The 24,593-nt window shown below is 55.8% G+C and overlaps 1 protein-coding gene across 1 annotated transcript in view; it reads left to right on the top strand.

The window, feature by feature from the left end:
- The window catches only part of LOC149869885 (uncharacterized), a 499,172-nt gene extending 482,744 nt beyond the window's left edge, over positions 1-16,428 (top strand). Inside the window, exons 7-11 of the mRNA XM_090034486.1 lie at positions 13,551-13,658; positions 14,211-14,297; positions 14,910-15,061; positions 15,199-15,305; positions 16,269-16,428. Coding sequence (XP_089890612.1) covers positions 13,551-13,658; positions 14,211-14,297; positions 14,910-15,061; positions 15,199-15,305; positions 16,269-16,428 — 614 coding nt within the window. The remainder of the gene's footprint in view (positions 1-13,550; positions 13,659-14,210; positions 14,298-14,909; positions 15,062-15,198; positions 15,306-16,268) is intronic.
- The last annotated feature ends 8,165 nt before the right edge of the window (positions 16,429-24,593 follow it).

Here is a 24,593-nt window from a genome sequence, read left to right as displayed (position 1 = left end):
GATCCTGCAGTGACTGAATGCATCTGGGAACGTGGGCACCCAGCAGAGGCTGGATGGACACAGCAGATGCCCAGCCTGTGGCACAGACACCACCCATGTGGACATTTGGCTGTTCCTGTTCCTTCTTCTGTGCTGATTCTTGCAGGAATCTTTCTCTGGCCCAAGGGCAAGAGGAGAGAGATTTATTTATTCTTTAATTTAAATTTTTCTGTGTTCCAAGCGAAATCAGTTCTAAATCTGTGATTTAGTCCAGAATCATAAAAAGGCCCTACTACCAGCAAACATCCTCCACCCCCATCTGGGGCTTCCCATGTTTCCCAAAACTTTTGGCTGGCATCCTACTTGCAGGTCCAAGTCCAGAGGCTTCGGGTTTGGATGCCACCAAGTTTTACTTTCCCATATCCATAAGGCCCCAGGAGCAAGCAAGGGAGGAGTCTCCCAGTTCCATAAAGTGGGCATAAAGCCCAGGTTCACTATGCCTCACCTACGCAGGTACAATCCCATGCCAGCAGAGCGGTCTTCCCCGGGCACAACTAGGAAGCCACTGTGGTGATCATGGTATTTCCCCTAGGTAGGCATAGGCTACCTTGCCCAGCTAAGAGCTCAGGTATATACCAAGAGACCAGTTGTCTCTCAGGAAGGCGGGTGCCCAGGGCTCCCACAGGGGATTAGGGTGTCTCTTCGCTAATGCAAGAAGCATGGGGAACAAGCAGGAGGAGGTTGCTGTCCTGCTTGCAAGTAGTAAGGTCGACCTGGTTGGCCTAGTGGAGACATGGTGGGATGAAACTTGACTGGGCAGTAGACACAGAGGGCTGTAGGCTGTTTAGAAGAGATAGGAAGGGGAAAAAAGGTGGGGGGGTTGCATTCTATGTTAGGGACCAGTATACCAGTTCTACCTTCCAAATGGGACCAGAGGAAGGCTTAACTGAGACCCTGTGGGTCAAGCTCCAAGGAGAGCAGGGGGGAGGGATCTGGTGGTAGGGATTTACTACAGGCCACCACATCGGGAGGGAGAGCTGGATCGGGAATTCTCCCGGCAGCTGGGGGAGGCCGTGCGTGCAAAGGATTTTGTGGTCATGGGGGATATGAATTACCCTGACATCAACTGGGAGGAGCAGTTGCCCAGGTCGAGCCACTCATGGAGGTTCCTGACGTGCATCCAGGACCTGCACCTCGTGCAGGAGGTGCTCGTCCCTGCTAGGGGAAACGCCGTACTGGATCTGGTGTTAGCCTCTGGGGACGACCTGGTGGGGGATGTGCTAGCACAAGGGAGGCTAGGGGACAGCGATCATGAAATGATCCCCTTTGCTATTCAGAGGAAGGTGGCGAGGGGAACTAGCACAGCGCAAATGCTTGACTTTAGGAAAGCCAACTTCGCTGTGCTCAGGGCAGTAGTCAAGGAGGCACTCGGAGCCCAGGGGTAGCTAGTACGGGGGCCCGGGAAAGGTGGTCCTTCCTCAAGGAGGCGATCCTTGGGGCACAGCAGGATGCAATTCCTCTGCGCAGGAAGGTGGGAAAAGGGTCCAAGAAACCTCCATGGCTGAGCACGGATATCCAGGCTGGCCTGAGGGCAAAGAAAAAAGCGTACTGGTGGTGGAAGCAGGGGTAACATTGGACCCCTACGGGGCAGGGCAGGGCAGGGCAGGGCAGGGCAGGGCAGGGCAGGGCAGGGCAGGGCAGGGCAGGGCAGGGCAATGGTGACGGAGGCGCGAGAGAAGGCCGAACCCTTCAACACGTTCTTTGCCTCCGTGTTCCTGTCCGCTGACAGCGGGGCGCTCTCGGGGGACAGCGCAGAGAGGCCCGGGAAGGCTGCGAGTCCCCCGACTGTTAGTTCAGACCTAGTTAAGGATTACCTGGAGGGCTTAGATGTGTCCAAGTCGGTGGGCCTGGGTGACCTTCATCCGCGGGTGCTGAGGGAATTGGCTGGTGTCATTGCGGAGCCATTGGCATGGCTGTTGGAGGACTCCTGGTGCTCGGGCCAAGTCCCTGAGAATTGGAAAAGGGCCAATGTGGTCCCTGTTTTCAAGAAGGGGAGGAAGGAAGAGCCTGGCAACTACAGGCCAGTCAGCCTCACTTCTATCCTGGGGAAGGTCTTTGAAAAAATGATCAAGGGCCACATTTGTGAGAGCCCTGCAGGGGAAGGGATGCTGAGGGGTCACCAGCACGGGTTCGTGCCAGGCCGATCCTGCCTGACCAACCTGGTCTCTTCCTGTGACCAGGGAACAAAGACCCTAGATGGGAGGGAGGAAGTCGATGTCGTCGTCTTGGACTTCCAGAAGGCTTCGACACAGTGTCCCCCCCAGTTCTGGTGGGCAAGCTGAGGGGCTGCGGCATGGAGGAATGCACGGTCACACGGGTGGCAAACCGGCTCCGGGGGCGCACCCAGAGGGGGGGGGTGGACAGGTCGATGTCGACCTGGGGCGTGTGGGCAGTGGAGTCCCCCAGGGCTCGGTCCTTGGGCCGGTGCTGTTCAAGATCTTCATTAGCGACCTGGACGAGGGTGCGGAGAGCACCCTGTGCAAGTTTGCTGATGACACCAAGCTGTGGGGTAAAGCGACTACACCGGCAGGCAGGGACCGCGTCCAGGCAGACCTGGACAGGTTGGAGAAGTGGGCGGATCTGAACAGGATGCGGTTCAACAAGGACAAGTGCAGGGTGCTGCACCTGGGGAGAGGGAACCAGCATTGTGGCTATAGGTTAAGGGCTGCCCCTCCTCGGCAGCACAGGGGCAGAGAGGGATCTTGGGGTCAGGATTGACTCCAGGATGAATAGGAGTCGCCAATGCGACGAAGCAATAGGCAGAGCCGACCGCAGCCTGTCCTGCGTCAACAGGGGCATCACTGACAGGTCCAGAGAGGTCTTGCTCCCCCTTGTCACATGCACACCGTAATGGTGGCATCGATGCGCGAGGCACCACGATGGCAAGCCCCGCCCTTCTTCCCTGCAACCATCACAAAAGGGTAAAATAAACGCTGCCATACCATTACTTCCGTTACCAGAGCGTCACCGGCATAGGTGAGGTCAGCTAGTCTGCAATGCCAAATAAGTCCGGGACACAGACCCTGAGAGGTGATAAGTGAAAACATCCAGCTCACCACTGAGCACATCACCCGAGTGATATAAGGGAGCGCACAGCCACACCCAAGCAAGGTCATTTATCACCCGCTTCGATTATCACAAGGGACACTAGCCTGATCGCCTCGCTTCCCCCTCCCGTTCGCGATTAGCAACCACCGAACGCCACTTCATTGCCGGCCCTGACATGATTAGCAGTCTACTTCTCTGCATCTCGTTTCTCTCCTCAACGCTCACCGTGAGCAAATAAACTTCTATCTTCAACTACTCTCCGTCTCTGTGGCTATCACCTCACCTCCAGTCTCTTTGGGTGACATGAGATGGACTCGCGTTAACCATCCCATAGAGAAGCTAATCGGCTCTTCTAACTCTGCTGCTCCGGTCCCCTGCGCTGCAATCGGACAGCAGTGTGACACCCCTCTATGCGGCGCTGGTCTGGCCGCGGCTGGAGTCCTGTGTCCAGTCCTGGGCGCCGCGCTTCACGAGGGACGTGGGGAGCCTGGAGAGGGTCCAGAGGAGGCCACGCGTATGGCTGTGGGCCTCCGTGGCCAGCCCTATGAGGAGAGGCTGAGGGACCCGAATCTCTTCAGTCTCCGCAAGAGGAGACCGAGGGGGATCTTGTGGCTGCTACAACCTCATCAGGGGCCAGCAGCAGGGACTCGGGGAAAGTCTGTTCACCAGGGCCCCCCTTGGAGTCACCAGGAACAATGGCCACAAGCTGCGGGAGGAGAGGTTGAGGTTGGATATTAGGAAGAACGACTTCACAGTAAGGGTGGCCAGAGCCTAGAACAGGCTTCCCAGAGAGGGGGTGCTCTCACCTTCCTTGGGGATCTTCAGGAGGAGCCTGGACAGGCACCTGGCTGGGGTCTTATGACCTCTGCCACCCCCAGTGCTCCTTCCTGCCCATGGCAGGGGGTCGGACCCGATGATCTGTCTAGGTCCCTTCCCACTCAGTGATTCTATGATATGCTTGATCTGAGCAACAAGAGGCCGAGAAGCAGTTTGCCTCCTCTCAGTGTATCCCTGCAGTCAGGGAGAAGAGACCATGGGTCCCCATGGCTCCATTCTACATTTTCTAGAAAACACTTGTCACCAGTTGATGCTACATGCTCTTGCACCCATTGTTACCTGTCAGATCTGGCTACAAAGGACGAACTCATGGGATCATAATAAATTCTAGTTTATTGGACGGGATGTAAAGTTGCCAATGAAATCATAAATGCAACTTTGAGTTATGAGCAGTACTGGTCAGCTTAGCACTCACTCACTCACTCACTCACTCAAACCCATGTCACTTAAACCCATGTAGTATTGTGTACAGTAGCTGTTTGTGAGCGGGATGCCTGGATCAATTAAAGAGGCCTGTTGAGACCCACTTCCCATGCCTGAGCTCATTCTCTCCTGCCACGACTTGATGGGAGAAAAAAGGAAAATTAAAGCTTCTGATTTAATAAAGGCTATAACATGCCGCGCCCCGTCCTGCTGCCATCTCCAGCTGCTAATGGTCAGGTCCGGCTAGTGTAATACATAGATAAGCTTGGGCAGCAGCATCTCTATATGCGGGGAACACTAATGGCAGCTCTTCCCGTGCTCCTGCTCCCCGAAATCAGTGGCTGCTGGCTGTGCCAATGCTGCTTACAGCCCTCTCCCCCTTACCCTTTTTGGGACGAGTGGGGCTCTTTAAGAAGACAGTCACTGGGGACTCCGCATTCGCAACTAGTCCCCATCTCACTTGTGCACAGTCCCACAGAAACAGGGGTTAAGCATGCCGGCTTCCCTCAGTCACAGTCTCTCATTAACATGGAGTACCTGTCCCAGAGACTGCCATGCTGGCTCTGCTCACAACCCTCTGCAGGTCCCACCTTCTGCTGTCTGTGAGGGAAAACTTCCTCGCTTTTTCCCTGGTGCCTGCACCTCCATGCAGGAAGCACTGCTCCGCGGCTCTGGCAGGTTCTCAGCCACTGCTCCAGGTCTTCCAGGGGAAGTCTGTAATCACAGCCTCAGGTCTTATGATAAAAAGTCTCTAAGTGGTAATTAACACCTGGCCGCCAGTCTGTGAAACCTTAATTTACAATTAACAAGTCTTGGCTCAACTCCCAGGCCGGTCTAGGCGTGTCTTATTGGCTCGTAACACCACGGCTCTCACCTGACTTGGGCGGCTCTGTAAGAGGGTCACTGGCTCCCTGTTACACTGCTGTAGTGATTGTGAGAGCACTGGTGTCAGTATATCTACCTACCTGAGGCCCTGGAGTCTGCTGTTGAGGCTTGGCTTCCTTCAAGGCAACGTCTTCTCCAAAAAGGGGTCGCCTGCTTTTCCTTCGGTCTCGGTAAGTCAGGTGCTGGACGAGGGGGCACCACTGAGGGTCACGCTCCACTGCTTTTATCCCTTTCTGGCAGACTTGTGTAATTTTCCAGCATCATTTTGGCTGCCCAGTCTGGAGGTCCCTGTCCCACATGGGTTTAGAGTAGTACATGATAGTTGTTAGTCACAGGCGTCTCTGCCTGATGGTACCTGAAGTTTTGGGAGTCCACCCTTGACTTAATGGCTGTGTTGTAATGGGTTACAGGAATAGTCAATAGGGCCGGTGCTCAGTTCCAGGAATCAGACAGGAGACAAACACTGTCCCTGTTTTGCGGTGCAGCTTAGGCCAAAGCAGTAACCCAGGGCCAAAGGACTTCTTTCACAGAGCAAAGTGTAAACCAAATGCAGCTGGTAACAGCTGGCCCACAGCATGTGTTACCTCCTTCTATCTTTTCCAAAGCCCCCTGGCAGCAGGTGCACCATCCATCGATAAGGCACGCTGACCTACTGCAGCCCTGGAGAGGACACTGGCCTCACTCCGGTGAGGAGAGCTGGCATCCCTCCACAGCTCCCAGCAGGACCAAACTATGGAGAAAAGCAAGATCCTTGCAAGTAACCAGCAAACTTTCTCTGTTTCCTCCAGCCCCGCACCTCCCTTGGTAGCAAGGGTGGGGAGATGGAAGGGTTTAGACACTGGTTTAGATGACAATACTTTTCTGTGTGTGCCAGATAGGTGTGAGAACAGTCCCAGTGGCCAAAACACTGGCTTTGGGTGCCAGGGTTTTGGAGTTTGAGCCCTATCTAGATTGAAACTGGTTCACGAGTGTAAAAAGGAAAAAAAATAACCATGCTTTGTTGATTAAAATCTGAGCATAGGCTTGGAGAAAAAAGTACCAACATGTCTAACTGCATCAATAGTCCTGCCAAAACTAAAGGTAAAAAGAAGCTTCCCAGTGCAAGGATTTCCCTTTCCGACTGGGGAGAAGGGAGTTTGCTCACAACTGAGCAGGAATCAATGAAGCGGGAAGGTGAGGGCCATTCCGGGGCTGGGTTTGTTTCCCTGGAAAACAAACGCACGCCGGAGCTGGGCTGTGGGGAAAGAGAAGAGGATCCAGTCATGCGACTGCTGGGGTCCATATCCCAGAATGAGAGACGATGGACTTGAAGCCATCTCCAGAGGTCACACCTAGTCCAAACCCCCTTCCCAGGCATGTTTCTGTCCCACCTATGCCTAAAACTGCACGATCGCCCCCGGAGTGCAACTCCCGGGCACGTACCCACAGACACCAACAGCACGCGCCGCCCTGGCACCAGTCCCGCAGGGCAGGAGCGCTGCAGTGTCTCTGCTGCTGCGAGGGCTCCTGAAAGACACTGCAGAGATCAGAGGAGCACAGCCATGCCTCCCGCATAGAGAGAAAGAAAACTGCCAGGGCTTCATACACGTCTGACCAGGGTCTTAAATCTCTTCCTCATCCAAAACATGACCTGACCTGAGTGTAAAGGCAGGATCAGGAGACTGGCTTGAAAACTCCTGGAATGCTCTCAGATAACAAGGTTTGCAAGGCTTTTGGGATTTCTCGCCTGAGTTAGGAAGCTGGAAGGGGAAACCCCTGTGGCTACTGCGGAGGAATCACCCGCTCAGTCTGCTTCTGCTGTCAGCAGGCAGCCCCTCATGCCATCTATTTCATTTACCACTGAGATGTGACCTGGGCTGGAGACATGCATGCTCCCTTCATCTCAGTTTCCCTGCCCCTGCAGGTCTCATGACTAGTTCTCTCACCTGGTCAGTCTGATGTCATTTGGAAGCAGCAGTCACCTGCCATTGGGATGCTCCTGGTGGGAACAGAGTGCTGAGGTCACAACAGGAACCGATAAGGTCCCTTCTTCCTGGAAGTGTGGAAGCAATGTTTCGGGGACATAGCCAGTTAGCCGTGCTGCCTCTAGAGCAAGCAAAAAGCTACCAAGCTGTTTCTGTTTGCTCTGGGATTTTCTTTTGATGCTTCTCTGATTAGTACCTATCCCCCCTCTCTACCCAATAAAGCTATCCATTAGCCAACCTTTTGGTACATGCTTGAGAGGGTTTGAACATGCCTTTTTGCTCCTTTTGCTCAGCTGACTAACAGAGGCTACTTTCTATGCTTCAGGCTAATAGAAGCGCTCCCAGATCCCAAGGTCTACAAGGCCTGTGTATCCTGGGTGGCACAGGGCCCCGATAAAGGCCGGAGACCGGATGCTGGCTGTGCTACCCCAGGCTTGCTCCAGGAAGGGGGTTGGTCAGAAGTTGGTGACCCTGGGAAGACATCTGAATCCTGGTTTCTGGTGGGGCACAGTCAGGTAGGTGTCTCAGCACAGAAGCATCCCCTGCTAGCCCATCCCAGCTACCACGCCTCAGGGGCAAATTCAGCCTTGCAGACCCCTGCCACAACAGGTCCTTCCCAATGCTATACGCAAGGGACATTGAGACACTGCCCTGCCCCAGAGAGGAGAACATCCATCCACAGCACCTAGCGCCTGCCCCATCTACACAAGTCCAACTCTGCCCATGTTGCTGCCTTGGCCGTATCCTGCCCCCAGGGTCCGTCCTGTTTCCCAACACCCATGCCTTTCCCTGGCTCAAACCCCCTGCAGTCTGGGGATCCAGCCGTGCAGGGCTGCAGCGAAGGGGGAACCCACCTTCTCCACACTGAGGGCATCCAGCCTGGAGACCCTCAGCATCGGGGCTGTCTGCCCCATGGCCTGGACTGCCCTCTCTCCCTTTCCCATGGCCTCTTCCCTCCTGGCTCAACCTGGTCTTCCTCTCCTGGGACTGGGCACAGAAACCCCTGATCTCCAGCAAACCTGGGCCAGTCACAACCCATACCCCACTTCCCTTCACCTGAGGACACGGGTTGAGCTTATTCATAGATTCATAGATTGTAGAGTCGGAAGAGACCACAAAGGATCACCGTGTCTGACCCCCTGCCCCTGGCAGGAGAGAGGACCGAGGTCAGATGACCCCAGCCAGGTGACTGTCCAGCCTCCTCTTGAAGACCTCCAAGTTAGGTGACGGCACCACCTCTCTTGGCAGCCCGCTCCAGACTCTGGCCACCCTTACTGTGAAAAATTTCTCCCTAATGTCTAGCCTGAATCTACCCTTCACTAGTTTGCACCCATGATTCCTAGTTACTCCTAGGGGTGCTCTAGTAAATCGCGCATCTCAAATTCCCTGTTGTCCTCCCTTGATAAACTTATAGGCGGCTACAAGGTCTCCCCTCAGATGACTCTTGTGAAGGCTGAAGAGATCCAGATCCCTCAACTTCCCGCCATAGGGTCTTTCACGGAGGCCACTCATCAGGCACGTGGCCCTCCTCCAGATTCTCCCTATCCCTCTTCAAGTGCGGCGCCCAAAACTGGACACAGTACTCCAACTGTGACCTGACCGATGCCTCATAGAAGGGGAGCATCACCTCCCTTAATCTGTTGGTCATGCATCTGCTAATGCACGACAAGATGCGATTGGCCTTGCTGATGGCTTCTTTACACGGCCGGCTCATGTTCATCTTGGAGTCGATTATAACTCCAAGATCCGTGTCAGTCACTGAGCTTCTGAGGAGGTCATCCCCATCCTATAGGTGTGCTGGGGTTTTGGAGTACCTTGCATTTATCTTTGTTGAATTGCATCCTATTTCATTCTGCCCATTGAGCCAACCTGTCCAGATCGGCTTGAATCCACTCCCTACCCTCTGGTGTATTAACTTTGCCCCATAACCTGGTATCATCTGTGAACTTGGAGAGGGTGCTCTACATACCCTCATCCAAATCACTAATGAAGATATTAAATAACACCAGTCCAAGGACCAAACCCTGCGGGACCCCAGTACCCACCTCCCTCCAGGCTGAGAATGACCCGTCCACCACCACTCTCTGGGTGCGGGCCCTAAGCCAGCTTGCCACCCGCCTGACTGTAGGGGTCCACTCCACAGCCTGCTAGCTTCCTTAGGAGAGTAGGATGCGAAACTGTGTCAAAGGCCTTCTTAAAGTCCAGGCAGATGGCATCGGCCTCAGCTCCTGCATCAAGGCCGTGTGTGACCTGGTCATAAAAGGCTATAAGGTTTGTCACGCAGGATCTACCTGTGACGAACCCGTGCTGGTTTCCTTTCAGCATCATTTCCCCTGCTGGGCCTTCACAAATGCGCTCTTGGATGATTTTTTCCAGTATTTTCCCAAGGATAGAGGTAAGACTGACTGGCCTAAAGTTACCCAGCTTATTCCTTCTCCCCTTCTTAAAAATGGGCACCACATTAGCCCTTTTCCAATCCTCAGGGACCTGGCTGGAGCACCATGAGTATTCAAACAGCCGTGCCAGTGGCTCAGCTATGACACTGGCCGATTCCTTCAGCACCCACGGATGGAGGTCGTCCGGGCCGGCTGACTTGTACCCACCCAGCCCCTCCAAGTGCTCCTTAACTAAGTCAGCACTCACCTTTGGTGGTCTGGTGCCTTTTGGACATCTGTCTATGCTCAAGGTGGAGGAATTGTCTTGGCCACTACTTGGGAATACTGATGCAAAGAACTCATTGAAGAGCTGTGCCTTTTTCCCTTGTGTCAACCACCAACTGTCCTGATTTGTCCTGCAGGGGCCCTATGTTACTCTGCACCTTCTTTTTGCTCGCTATGTATCTACAGAAGGACATTTTATTCTCCTTAGGTGTTGTAGCCAGCCTAAGCTGCAATCCTACCTTGGCCTGCCTAACCGATCCCCTGCAATAGCACGCCAGGGAGATGTATGCCTCCTTGGCGGCTGCCCCCTGCTTCCACTGCCTATAAATCTCTTTCTTTGCCCCCAATCTTTTCTGGAGTTCCCTATTCAGCCAAGGGGGGCTTTGCTGCATAAGGGGATAGACTCCTTTTGTGCCCCAAGGATCACTCCCTTAAGAAACCTCCAACGCTCCTGGCGTGACACCATTTGCTTGATGCTCTTGAGTTCCAGCATCTCACTAACTAGGTTTCTAAGTTTACTAAAGTACCACTGCCTGCAGCTGTCCACAGCCCCCCTACAGACGACCAATTACCCTGTGAGGCTATAACATCTCTGTGCTGCTCTTATCTCACCCAGAATTTGTGAACGTGGATAACACTTAATGCTGGTGCTGCCAGAGGCCCAAGGATGGATGTGGTGTGTGGCTTGGCTCTCACGTCTCACTGGACTGATGTAGCATTTTTTATTCAATGGTCAGAGGTCTTTGGTGTCACTTTTTCAGGGGATTTATGATACTCACTTCCCATTTACAGTCTCAGTCGCTATATTCTTCTGCGTGAAGGATACTCTCACCGAGCCGTTGGGAGGAGACGGCGGCTGGGTCCTCCGTGCACGATGAAAGTGACGGCAGAAGAGTCTGTGTATGAGAACGTGGTCATCTCAGGCGTCCCTCGCCAGTCATGCAAGAAGGGTAAGAGGCTCCTGCTCTTTGCTTCATGGCTTATTCTTCCTAGAAGGCTTCATGCTTGTGAGGACCAGTGTCCCGGGGACAGGGCACAACACGGCTGTGCTACAAACACGAGCCATGCAGGCACCCAGGCACTGCGCAGTGAGCCCCTCACCTGGTCCCCTGTGGTTGCCGGGGGGGGGTATAACCAAATAGTTTAAAAACAAAAAGGCTCCCTCAGATTGGGGGCCAGGTGAGCACCCAGTCCCAGCAATGCCACGGTCCCTCCCCAGACACCTGTTTCCAGCAGGGTCCTGCAGGGATCAATTCTTGGCCCTTCACCCTTAATCTTTTTATCAAAGACCTGGGCGGGGGCATAAAGGGCTGCCTTGTACTGACTGTTCCCCATGGGTTAGCTGTAGGCTTGTGTCTGGTCAGTGCCTGGGCCCTTCACCCTCCCTTCCCAACCACCAAACAAGAAATGGTTTTCCTTGTAAGAGTGATCTAAATCTGGCTCTATGCACCTGGTTGGGGAAGTGAGATTTTTTGAGAGCGGGGATTTGAGTCCAGTAGAGAAAGGCCCAGGGGATGGACGTTGAAAGCTGGAGAGTTAGAATCACAGATTCCTAGACAACTCGGGCTGGAAAGGACCTCAGGAGGTCACATCTACTCCAACCCCCTGCTCAAAGCAGGACTAACCCCAACTATGTCATCTCAGCCAAGGCTTTGTCCATCTGGGTGTTGAAAACCTCCAGGGATGGAGACTCCAGCACCTCCCTGGATGACCAGAGCAGCAAGAAGGTCCAGTGTGTAAGAGGCCAGGGGACAACCCTTACCACAGCTTAACGAGGCCAGAAGGGGGATGCTCCCTTACTGGAAATGTCTGTATCTAGATTAGAAACACACCCACAGCGTTTGGGGAAGCAGAACCTCAGCCGTCAGCCTCATACCAGGTGAAGCAGTAATAATCACGGCCTGCGTTATGCAGGGTTCAGGCTAGATGGTGATGGAGGTCGTGTCTCTTGTACTGGAAGTCTGGGAATGTCTTACACACGCCAGTTCCCCCAGGTGGGGTGAGTGATGTGTAGGCACACGCGTGTGCTCCCTTCTGAGGGCCTGACTCGTTCCAGCAGTGTGGACAGGAACTGCAACTGCAGACTGTGCTGGGGACACCGATTGTGTGACTCTACCTGGAAATGTTTCTTCTTGTTCCAGGAAACCTTCCCGAGTCCTCTCCAAAGAGATCCCGTGTCCTCTACGCTCTCCTCCTGCTGCTGCAGAGCATCCTCGCGGCTTCTCTTGGTGGAGTCACGGCCACGTGTAAGTCCAGCACCAGTCCCAAACACAACTTTGATGTGAACTTTGGTGACTCAAAACTAGTTCACTGGATGTCAGTAAATGCAGAAAAGCTAGATATATAAAAAGAGCAACTGGGCACAAGCTGGAGCAATCAACCCTCAGGAAACACCATAATTACCACTGCCCAAACCCGCTGTGCTCTGCTGCTTTTGCCTGCAGGTTACTAGGTAGCCTTTCCTTCTGCCAGGTGTTCCCTGCCTCGCTGATGTGGGGCTGGAGGTGGGTGAGAGCTCTGCACAGTGTGATCCCACCTTGCTTTCTATGGAAAGCTTCCCTGCCTCATTCACCGCTCGGCCAAGGCTCACTCAGTCCCAGCGGCACCTCCTGGGATTTGCAGCCTTGTCAGTGCAAATGGAATCGGGGCAAAAACGAGGTGTGGATCCAAAGATTTCAGGCCAGATTGTGAACACTGGGGAGAGTCCCTGTCAAGGGAAAAGATCCCTTGGAAGGGAAGTGACCCAGAGCCAGAACCACTGCGCTCATCAGACGTCACTATGAAAACCCCAGTTCCAGTAAATGTGCAGGACATTTAGCAGGGCTGGTCCACGCTGCTGGCAGTGTGCAGGGAAACTCTTCAGGCCTTGTTACACGTGGTGCATTCAGTGGGTCTTTTCTGGTCATAGTCGCTGTGCATCTCATCTTGCTGCATCTCCTCCAGTCTCCTCCATAGCTCAACACTTCCCCCATCCTAAACAGACGTGATTGCTGCGGCGTTTGGTGATGCCTTTGTGGGCGCCGTAAATATTGCAGATGGAAATGTTTTTGGTCCTAAGGGATGTCTGGTTTAGAGGAGAAAGGCACAGAGGAAAGAAAATGGCTTCTGTAATGCTGGGCTCCCTGCAGAGCTGAAGTCCTCACCTGATTCTTTCTGTTCATATGCAGAGCCATGGTATGCAACACATCTTGGGCTGAGTCTGTGGGATGGGATTAGTGTCCTTAGTAAGAAGTACTAATTCTTTTGCAAAGCAGCCGTGTGTCTGGGAGGAACGGAGACTTCTTCAAAGCTTCTGCTCCTCTGTGTTCTGGACACAAACTGCTCCACATGTCCCTGTCCCTAGAGAAGCTGGCTCTGGAGCACCTTGTAGATGAAGCTGCAAATGGGTGAAGCTGTACAGATGCAACGGCTCTGTGAGCACTCAGTTGTTGTAGATGGTCCTGGACAGCATGGGTTGTAGGTGAGTTGTTGTGAGGCCCCTGGCGACCAATAAATGGGGCTCCAGGAGGAAACGGTCTTCCCAGTCTCTAAGCCAGTTCAACTGGCTCATGTGTAGAGAAGTCCACAGCAGGCCGTCACCGTACACAGCCTCACGGGTGCTGTCACTAGGCAGGCACGGGCTCTTCATTCTCCTCTGGACAAATGACAACCCTTCCCCTCTCCCTAACCGAGCCTGCCCTGACGTCCTCCCTAGATTTCCAGGAGCGGCGGGAGAAGCACCGAGTGGTTGAAGCGGTTCAGGGAATCCGAGACTTCTGGAAGGAAAACAGCACCGTGAACGTGTCTGTCCTGGAGCAGACGGGTGAGCGGCAGCACGGGACAGGCGGGGTCAGACCAATGGTCCCTCTAGCCCCGTATCCTGTTGCCAGCACCGGCGGGGTGGATGCTATAGCAGGAGAGCACTGAACTGGATCTCAGAGTGATCCATCCCTTATTCAGCACCTTCTCTGACATCCCCCCCAGCCCTGTTCTTCAACCCACAGGTTAGCTGGAACAGGTGTTAGGCCAGTTTTTGGGCATTGTCTACCTACTATGGTTCTCCTTTCTACTCTGAGAGGAAGCAGCCCCTGCCTGAGGCTGAGGAAGGGCAGGTGATGCTTGTCCAACCCCACTTCCAGCTATTCAGTGGGTCCAATAAGAGAGACTGGTCCCAGCCCTTGCCTGTCATTGGCAGTGTTGGTATTTGGTGTGGCAGAGTGGGAGCCCCTGCTTGGAGGCATGGTGAGGTCAAATGGCAGTGCCATGAACAGCATTTAGCGCACACGTCCTGTCCTGGTTTGGGTATCACCTCACGTGACCTGCTCAGGCTCGCACCATGTGGCTGCCTCCTGTGAAGCCTTTCCATCCTTTCTAGGCCAGCAGCTGGTGGGTGAAATTCAGCCATTACTGGGCCTGTGGGAGGAGATCGTCTCGCCCTGCGCTGTGCTCCAGGAGCAACACCGTGAGTACCAGAGGCAAGCGCTGCACTCAGGTCTGCTAGGGCAAGGGTTGAAGTGAGGGAGAAGAGCTCCCCCACCCCTGAGCCAGGCCCAAGGTGAAGAGATTGACCCCCTCCCTGCTGTTCCCAGGACCTTCCTACAGTGAGGTGGGCTTAAGCCCCAGCAGAAGCCCTGAAGCAGGATCTTTTGTCCAGAACTGAGAAGAATTAGTCCCCTTTGGCCAAACTGCTGGTCCCGTTGGCCCCAGGCTGCATGGGCACAGGAGCAGGATCTGGCCTGGCGACCAGCTGCCGCTGGGGCTGCCACCCAAAGTGGAAGCATTGGCACATTCATGTAATGCTCTGCCCTGGCTAATTACCCCCTGTAGCTGTCCAGCAGGGGGTGCTCCTGCGCTAAGCCACCCACCCTACCGCGCCCGACCACCTATCAGGCTCTGAGTGTCTCCTTGTGGGGCCTCACATCCAGCCGACCCCCTTCCCAGAGCATACCTGCAAGCCTGGGGTCACCACTGCCACCACCTAGGGTCCAGGTGGAAATGCGGGGGGTGCTGTTCACCTCAGGACCCTCATTGTAGGCCTGTGACTCTGCCTCATGCTCCTGACCTGACTCTTTAGGCTCCCTCCTGACCAGGGTTTCCCAAGGCTGGAGACATCGCGGAGGGAACCTCTACTACTTCTCAAAGGAGAAAAAGTCCTGGGAGGAGGCCGAGCGGTTTTGCATGTCCCAAAACTCACATCTCAGCTCCGTCCTCTCCTTGGAAGAGCAGGTGGGTGCAGGGATGTCTCAGGGACTTCCCCAACCGCGGCACAACAGCCTCCCTGCCAAGCCCTTCTCCCCCACGGCAGTGAGGACATTGCTGCCCTGTAGCCAGGTCATGCTAATGCTGCTATCTGTGTCTGGTAGGAGTATCTTGAAATGGAAGTCAGAGGTGCAAAGCACTGGATCGGGCTGAGTGACCGTGCGGCAGAAGGCTCCTGGCGCTGGGCGGACGGCTCCAAGTACACAAAGGGGTAAAGGCAGTGAGGTGGAACCACGTGGAGATTTCTCCTGGCATCAGAGAATAATCTTGGGTTGGTTGAGCCTTTAGGAGAGCTCTAGTTCATCCCCTTGCTCAAGGCCGGTCTACACCGTCCCGGACAAGTTTACATCTCAGGACTTCCCCGGGCAGAGATTCCACTGCCCTTAGGGGTGTCTTGCCACTGCCTGCAAAACTAGACCGTTCTCCCCAAGCTCCGGGGTACAGAACATCTCTGTTGTCTATGAATCTCGTAGGGTTAAAGCAAGGCTTTGTAATGCTAAAAGTGAGGCCATTTCTTTGTCCTTTCGCCTCCGTTTCATAAAAACGGACACAGCACTTATGAGACGGCGTGGAGGGAAAAGGGGTACTGTGTGAGGGTGACTGATAAGATATGAAACTAGCTGAATCCAGTCAACAGGGAAGACTCGTCAACAGGAGAACCTTGAAAGTCGGGCACGGTTTGTTTTTGTTAGATAAAGAAACATCTCGAGACAAAATATAGGGGGCATGTAATTCACGAGAGCTAAACTTCGGTGTTCACGCCCACGGTGCCGCTTGATTGGACAGAATAGTGATTTAGTTAATAGATGATTGGGTCTTTTTATGAGCACGAGCTAATCACGAACTAATGCTTACGCACTTAGAAAATATAAAAAAGTATTATAACTAGTAGGCGGGGTCCCTCTCTCAAAGAGGCACCTCGCTCGAGCGAGTAAAGATACTGTATTTGACTTTGGATACTTGCTCTGTGTGATTATTGCCCCAGCCTAGAGCGAACTGCACATGGCCTTAAGAGCGTAATTCGTAACAATCTCCCCCATTGCAGTCTCAGCCCGCGGCTTCTTGTCCTGTCCTCAGCGGACATAGACAACAGTTAACGGCATAGTTAAAGGAGCCTCTCTCATCAGTGGAGTCTAGGCCTGTCAGTCATTAGGAAATGTCCTTTCCTCTTCAGGTTTTGGTATGAGAAGCAGCCAGACAACTGGAACCAGGGAATAGGCGGGACAGAGGACTGCGTTCATCTCCAAAACGGAGCGCCTCATAAAACATGGAATGACGGCAACTGCACCCAGCAGCATCAGTGGGTCTGTAAGGTGACCTTTGGGCAGGCTTGACTTGAGCCCAAAGTCCAGCGCTTGCTAGTATGGACAGGAGACCACACGATCTGCCACCAGGGAAACCCGCCCGACCTAAGCAAGAGGAGGAAGCTGAGACGGATCCAGCGCTCGCGATTTCACCCCTGAGGTTCAACCCTCAGGAGAGGCCCAGGCCTGGGGAGCAGGGCTCATGCCCTTCCTGATGCCAGGCTGGAACGGAGGGGCTCGGTCCGCGTAGCTGGAGCAGCCAAGCTGCCGCGAGGCTGCAGCTACGTGACGTGACTGCACGCGTCCCAGGCCCCTCAGCCAGACTCAAAAGATCTGGCTTGAAAACCCCTGAGGTGCCCTGGCATGGAGGGGAGCTGACATTGCGCTCCCCTCCCCTCTGCTTCCCACCTCTGCCTTGGCCTCTGCCGCCTCACCCCACTACCCCCTGTCACCTGCCCCTGCCCTTTCCTGCAAGTCTCCACTGCTCCCCGCGGCCCCCGTGCCCAAGCCAAACCCACCCCAAACGGGGACAGCTGTGACAAAACCCTGCATTAGCATTAGCAACCCTGTCCCCCCACAACCCACCCATGGAAGAGAATAAAAATCATCTGTTCAGCCTGCTGGGGTGTCCTTCCTTTTCTGTCTAGGGTGGAACAAGATATTTCTGCTTCCCTTCTCCCCCTCCCCTTCCTATTTCAGGCTGTTTTCCCTCAGGAGCTGACCTGCACCTGCCCCAGCTCTGGTGCATCCTCTGCCTCAGTTTCCCTCCCTCCAGCCCTTCTCTGGCTCCCAGCGCTGCCCCCGTGCAGGGGTGCTTTGGGATCCCACCAACATGCCCACTCCAGAGCTCAAAGGAAAGGCCAAATAGGAACACAAGGAGCCTCGTTTCCCACCCAGGGCTGGAGACTGAGGGGGAACAAGTTGGGGGCTTTCTCCCTACCCTCGCCAATTGTCCATCCCTCCCAAACTGAGGGTTTCCAGCCGGCGTTTGCAGCTCCCACAGGGTCATCCAGGTTGAAGTGCTGTTGGCTGCAGCCGTGCTTGTGAGGCACCCAGTGAAATGAGTGGGGCAGTGCGACCCTCAGCGCGATCTCTGCAGGCTCCCTGCAAGCTCAGGCAGATGCTGCAGTGCTCGCCACGCTCACCTCCTCTTTTGGATCAGAACCTGATCCACAGCTACCCCCTCGGATGTTTGTTTTCCCCCTAATGAAATCTCAGCTAGCGGAGATGCTCGGGGCAGAGCCGGCCCTTCGCCTGCACCACACTCAGGAACAGTGGGGAAACACTGAATCTCCCTGGGCCGGTGAAAAGCACTTCTGGATGGAGAAACCTTCCCTCTTGGGCAGGATGCTCACGGCGTTGGCCTCCACAGGACACCCGACCAGGCCCCTGCAGCCTTTCCTTTCTGTGTTGGCTGGATGGCTCAGTGAGTCAAGCTGCAGGCTGGGCACGGCACAGATGGGGCTGCTTGCACATGCTGACCAGGGGATCTTGCCCCCAGAAGAAACCTTTATTTTCTTCTGGGACCAGTGGATTGACACAAGCCCTGACTTCCAGCTGCTTTTCTGAGACTCAGGCCCCCGCCAGCACTTCCCAAAGGCTGCTCAGAGTGCAAAGGCTTCATTCCCACCTAGCAGAAGTTGAGGTTGTGCTTCACCGCCCACTCCACCTCCCCACACATCTGCTTCCGAGCCAGGTCTCACTTCCCCTGCCAGGGCAGCAAAGGGCCCCTTCCATGTCCACCCACTTGAAACCACAAGAGCTGGTAGGAACAGAAACCTCACACCAGCAAAACACACTCTCTCATCCATGGCCTGTTTCCCTGGTGCCAGTTGGAGATGTCAAAGCTGAGGAAATCCCTCTGGAAGTTCATCATAAATTGGCTTAAACACCACAGACCATAGACTGCATGCCACTCACCTGCCCCGAGGAGGAACTCGTAGGCCCAGGCTGCTGTGCAGAAGAGGCTAAACGCTTGGTCTTGCCACAGAGAGCGGGACAGAAGGCATGGCCGAATGAAGGGCTCTGCATTGCCATTCAGCCCCTAAACCGACAGCACCTGTGGGGCAGGGGAAGGTTTACCTGGGACTGGCGGTGACAGGCAGCCTTCGAAGTAGCAGCCTGCCTCATCTCTGCTCCATGCAGCTGGATCCCGGAGCCTCTCTGCGTCCACTCCATCGCCCCAAGGCACAAACCCTATTAGGTATGTGCTTGGTCTAAACTGCATGTCCCTGGGGTGGGGAACCCCCCCCCAAAACCAAAACCAAAATCAAAACCAAAACCTTCTCCCTGTCAAAGCAGCAGGACGTGGGACCAGCAGCCCAGGGGGGCTGTGAAGTCATCTGGGGTTCCCAGCAGAGGCCGGATAGCATCCGTCTGGGCTGGGGCAGGGTCAGTGCGTCCTGCACCAGTGCTGGGGCTGGATGACGGGAGCTGTGATTCCATGGTCCTGTGCTACAGTGCCACCTAAACCTTGCCTGCCTATGTCCTTAGACCAGCATGGCTACAACCAACAACCCGGCACCTAGTCGATCTGTGTCACAACATGCAGGAGGCATTTGGGTACTAGTCCGAGCCTAGATAAGCACCTCGATAGTGTCTCACCCGCCTCTGGGTAACCAGGACTGATGGATTCATGGCACCGATCATCAGGAGGGTCCCAAAGGATGCTCCAGTCTGACTTCCAGCACTGCCCTGCCTGGGGCATTCCCCTCTCTGCTCCGGCATCCATTCCTCTAGCCCCGCAGTCCAAGCTGGCAGCAGGGGCCTTCAGGGGTGAAAGTGTCACTTGCTTACCAGGGTATGTTAGTCCAGAGCAGAAAAGGACCTGGGGGTGACACAGGACAAGAAACTGAATAGGAGCCAACAGGCTGCCCTTGCTGCCAAGAGGCTGCACTGGCAGGAGCATTGCCCGCAGATGGAGGGCAGTGATGCTCCCCCCTATTCGGCACCGGGGAGGCCACATCTGGAGTCCTGCGTCCAGCTGAGCCCGCACCACAGAAACGACGTGGACACATTGGAGAGGGTCCAGTGGAGGTCGATGAAAACGGTTGGGGGACGGTGGGGGCCAGTAGGGGGCGCTCCCGCGTTGAGCCACCCGCCTCACCGCGCCCGACCACCTTCCCGGCGCCGAGCGCCCCCCGGGGGCGTCCGTGCAGCCCACGGCCCCGAGTCCTTCCGCGGCAGGGCGTCTGCGGCCACGCTCTGGCTTCCCTCGATGTGCTCGACGGTGACGTCGAACTCCTGAAGCTGCCGGGCCCGTCGCTGCAGCTTGGCAGTGGGCTTTGCATCGTCTGCAGCCGCCGCAGTGGGGCACGGTCCGGTAGGACGGTGAACGGCTGCCCCCGTAGAGAGGGCCTCAGCGTGTTCAGTGCCCACACGATCGCCAGACGCTCCTTCTCCATAGACGACAGGTTTCGCTCCCGAGGGATTAACTTCCGGCTGAGGTACACCACGGGGTGCCGCGTCCCTTGGTGCTCTTGTAGGAGTGCGGCTCCTCGTCCCGCGTCGGAGGCGTCCGTGGCGACGTAGAAGGGCTCATCCGAGAGCGGTGCCTTCAGGATCGGGTGTTCGACCAGGGCGGCCCTTAGGGTGTCGAATGCTTCTTGGCACCCCGGCCTCCAGACCACGGGGTCAGGGCTGCCCTTCTTGGTCAGCTCGTGCAGGGGAGCTGCCGTCGCCCCGAATCCCGGGACAAACTGTCTGTAATATCCGGCCAGGCCGAGGAAGGCTCCGACTTGCTTCTTGGTTTGTGGAGGCGGCCAGTCCTTGATGGCCTCGCTCTTGTCCCAGAAGGGAGCAATATGACCTCCACCCGCCCGATGTCCCAAATATACTACCTCGGGTAGTGCCCACTGGCACTTTTTGGCTTTCACGGTAAGACCAGCGTGCTTGATCTTGCCTAGCACGGTGGTCAGATGGCTCAGGTGCAATTCAAAGTCCTGACTGAAGATGGCAATGTCATCGATGTACGCCACGGCAAACTGCTCGCACCCTTGTAGCAGGTTATTAATCAGCCTTTGGAAGGATGCAGGAGAGTTGCGCATACCGAAAGGTAAAACTGTAAACTCGTGTAGTCCCACCGGGGTGGTAAAGGCAGACTTGGCTACGGCATCCGGATCCAGCGCCATCTGCCAGAATCCCTTGGACAGATCGAGAGTAGAGATGACCTTGGACGGCCCAGGCGATCAAGCAAAGTGTCCATCCTGGGCACAGGGTGTGCATCGGGGTGGTGACAGCGTTCAGCTTCCGGCAGTCCACACAGAACCGGATGGGCCCGTCCTGCTTCCGGACAAGCACCGCCGGGCTGGCCCAGGGACTCCCTGAAGGCCGGATTACCCCTAACCCCTCCATCTCTGTGATCTCTCGCATTATTGCTTGCTTCACATTCTCGTTAACTGAGTACGGTCGGGAGTGTACAGGGCGATGGCTGCCCGTGTCTATGGAGCGCACCGCCAGGTCCATCTTACCTGGTTTGTTGGAGAACACTGTCCCAAAGTCTTTGAGTGCTGTGAGCAGCTTGTCCTTGTCCTGGGAGGGCGGGTGGTCCGGCAGGCACGGTTCCTCCATTCCTGCCTCCCCATCCCAGACACTGGACATGACCGGCTCCTCCGGGTCCTCGGGTGATCCTTCTACTGAGGAAATCCAGAGCACCGCATCCCCTCTGTCAAAGTGTGGTTTAAGCATGTTCACATGAACGGTCTCAGGCTTTCTGCCACTCCTGCCCACAACATAGGTCACATCAACCAGCTTGTCCAGGACAACATGAGGACCTTCCCGAGCGGCTTGCAGCTTGTCTGTCTTTAGTGGCAGGAAAACCATAACCTTATCACCGCGGTCAAAGGTACGCAAGCGCGCCTTTTCATCGTACCAGGACCTTTGCTTCTCCTGGGCCCGTCCCAGGGACTCTCGTGCCACTTTCATCATGTCAGTCAGGGTCTGACGAACGTTCAGCACATACTCCACCACGGAGGTCTCGGTGGAGGGGATTTTCCCCTCCCACTCCTCTCTCACCAAATCGAGAGGACCTCGAACTCGCCTCCCAAACATCAGTTCGACTGGCGAGAACCCCGTGGGCTCCTGGGGCACCTCCCGGGAGGCAAAGAGCAACTGCGGCAGTTTCTCATCCCAGTCATTGGGGTTTGAGTCCACATCGGCCTTTAGCATCCCTTTCAAGGTCCCACTGAACCTCTCCACTAGCCCATTTGTCTGAGGGTGGGAGGCTGTGGTCTGGAGGTGTTTCACCCCCCGGCACTCCCACAGGCACTTCGTCACCTCTGCCAGGAAGTTTCCACCCCGATCGGTCAGGATCTCGGAGGGAAAACCCAGCTGACAGAAGATTTTGGTCAGGGCATCAGCAACCACTGCTGCCTCGGTGGAGGTCAGGTCAACTGCCTCCGGGTACCGAGTGGCAAAGTCCACTAGAGTCAGGACGTATTTCTTCCTTCTCCGGGTCTTGTGCCTCTGCGGGCCCACAACGTCTATCCCCGCTCGTTGGAAGGGCTGATCGATGATCGGGAGGGGCCGAAGGGGAGCCTTTCTCTTGTCCCTGCTTTTGCCCGTCCGCTGGCACGTCTCGCAGGATCGGCTGTCGTCCGTCACATTCTGGGCAATTCGGGGCCAATAAAAGTTTGCCTGCAGCTGCTGGCGTGTCCGTTCCCTGCCCACGTGACCCGCACACGGTAAATCGTGAGCCATGGAGAGCAATCGTTGTCTGTACTTGCGAGCTACTATGATCTGGCGATGGGGTTCCCCGGTCTGGGCGCGGCTCTTGGGCACCCACAACCGGTAGAGAAGTCCCTTATCCCAGACCTCCTGCTCCCTCTTCTCTGGGGTAAACTCGCTCTCTTGCTCCTGAGCCGTCTGCCGGAGGTCCTCCAGGCTGGGGTCTGCCAGAGCCTCCTGCTTGAACTCCTCTCGCCCGGCTAAGCCATCAGCAGAGAGTTCGGGGGCTCCTGCGGGGAGTGCACCGTCACCCTCAGGGACTTCCCTGGACTCCTCCCTGAGAGGCTCTCCTTCCTCTGCCACTGACGGACTAGACGCCTCCCTTTATTCTTGCTGTCTGAGGGAGCGCTCTGCCGCAGGGGGTGATCTCTCAGCAGCTCCCAGACTTGACGTGCGGGGATGTAATACTGGGGAGGACTCAGGAGTTGACGTGCATGAAGGTGGCTCTGTGGCTGAATCATTGTTGCACAGGAGTTTAATCAGCTCTTCCTTCTTTAGCCCTTTCTTCACTTGAAGGCCTTTCCCTTTCACCTCCTCTTAAAGACCCCCAGGGCAGGAGCCAGCACCACTTCTCTTGGAAGCTGGTTCCAGACCCTAGCCACCCTGACCCTGAAGTCGCACCTCCTGATATCCAACCTAAACCTGCCCTCTGTCAGCTTGTGACCGGTATTCCTGGTCACTCCTGGCGGTGCTCAGGGGAAACAGGGACCCCCCCAGTGCCTGCTGGTCCCCCCCGACTAGTTTGTAACAGGCCACAAGATCCCCCTCAGCCTTCTCTTGTGGAGGCTGGACAGGTTCAGGTCCCGTAGCCTCTCCTCGTAGGTCCCTGTTGTCCCCCGATCATACGAGTGGCCTCCTCTGGACCCTCTCCATGCTGCCCACATCCCTCCTGAAGTGCGGCGCCCAGAACTGGATGCAGGACTCCTGCTGCGGCCTGACCAGTGCCGCATAGAGGGGGAGGATCACCTCCCTGGGCCTGCTCGAGATGCATCTGTGGATGCAGGACAAGGTGCGGGTGGTTTTCCTGACCGCGTCCCTACACTGCTGGCCCGTGTTCATCTTGGCATCAGGGATGACTCCCAGATCCTTTTCTGCCTCTGCCCTGACGAGAAGGGAGTTCCCCAGGCTGTAGGTATGGTGCCGGTTGTTCCTCCCCAGGTGCAGCACCTTGCACTTGTCAGTGTTGAATCCCATCCTGTTCTCGTCCGCCCACCCTTGTAACCTGTCTAGGTCTAATCGTAGCCTGTTGCACCCTTCCAGCGTGCCCACATCCCCCCACATCTTAGTGTCATCAGCAAATTTGAACAGGTGCTTTTTACCCCCTCGTCCAAGTCGCTGATGAAGATGTTGAGCAGTGCGGGCCCGAGGACCGAGCCCTGGGGGACCCCACTGCCCACACCCCTCCAGGTTGAGAAAGACCCATCCACTACCACCCTCTGGGTGCGGCCCATCTGACTGTGTGGGTGTCGACACCACAGCCCCCAGTTTCTTAATGAGGACGGGGTGAGAGACAGTGTCGAAGGCCTCCCGAAAGTCCAGGAAGACGATGTCCACTGCTACCCTGCGTCTAACGATCTGGTGATCTGATCGTAAAAGGCCACCAGGTTGGTCTGACAGGACCTGCCACTGATGAACCCGTGCTGGTTGCCCCTAAGCATGCAGTCCCCTGCTGGCCCCTCCTGGATGAGTGCCAGCATAGTTTTCTCAAACAGCTTGCCTAGGATCGAGGTAAGACTAATGGGCCTGTAGTTTCCCGGGTCCTCCTTCCTCCCCTTTTTGAAGATGGGAACCACATTGGCCCTCTTCCAGTCCTCTGGTACCTCACCAGAGCCCCACGAGTGCTCGTACAGCCGTGCCGGGGTCCCGCAATGACCGCAGCCGATTCCCTCAGCGCTCGGGGGTGGAAAGCATCCGGACCTGCTGATCTGTCCAGTCCCACCAGACGCTCCCGGACTAGATCCTCCCTGCCCCTGGGCCTGGGCGCGCCTCCCCGGGGGCCTGAGGGGGCCCGGTGCGGGAGTGACTGTTCCAGTCCCCACTTAGGAAAATGGAGGCAAAGAAATCATTAAATGTGTTAGCTTTGTTGTCTGGTGTGACGACCACATTTCCTAGCGTGTCTTGCAGGGGCCCCACATTACCTGGTACCTTTTTTTGCCCCCTATGTATTTAAAAAAGGACTCTTGTTGTCCTTGATCCAGGTTGCTAGTCCCAGTCCCATCTCCGCGTCGGCCTCCCTGCCCCCCCCGCAGCCCCGAGCAACCGCAGTGTAGTCCTCCCTGGGGACGGCCCCTCCCTGCCATCGGGGGTGCGCCCCCCTTTTAGCCAGGAGACATTCCCGGATGCTTTTGGTGAGCCACGGAGGCTCGTGTGCTCTCCTGCTCCCTTTGATCCGTGCTGGGATTACCTTCCTTACGGCTTGGAGGATCGTCTCCTTAAGGAGCGACCACTCTCCTTGGACACCCGGCTCCCCT

This window comes from Crocodylus siamensis, chromosome 2 (assembly GCF_052110815.1).
Source record: "Crocodylus siamensis isolate JL-2025a chromosome 2, ASM5211081v1, whole genome shotgun sequence".
NCBI classification, from domain to species: Eukaryota; Metazoa; Chordata; order Crocodylia; family Crocodylidae; genus Crocodylus; species Crocodylus siamensis.
The sequence above is the reverse complement of the archived record's forward strand: the minus strand, read 5'-3'. Positions and strand labels throughout refer to the sequence as shown.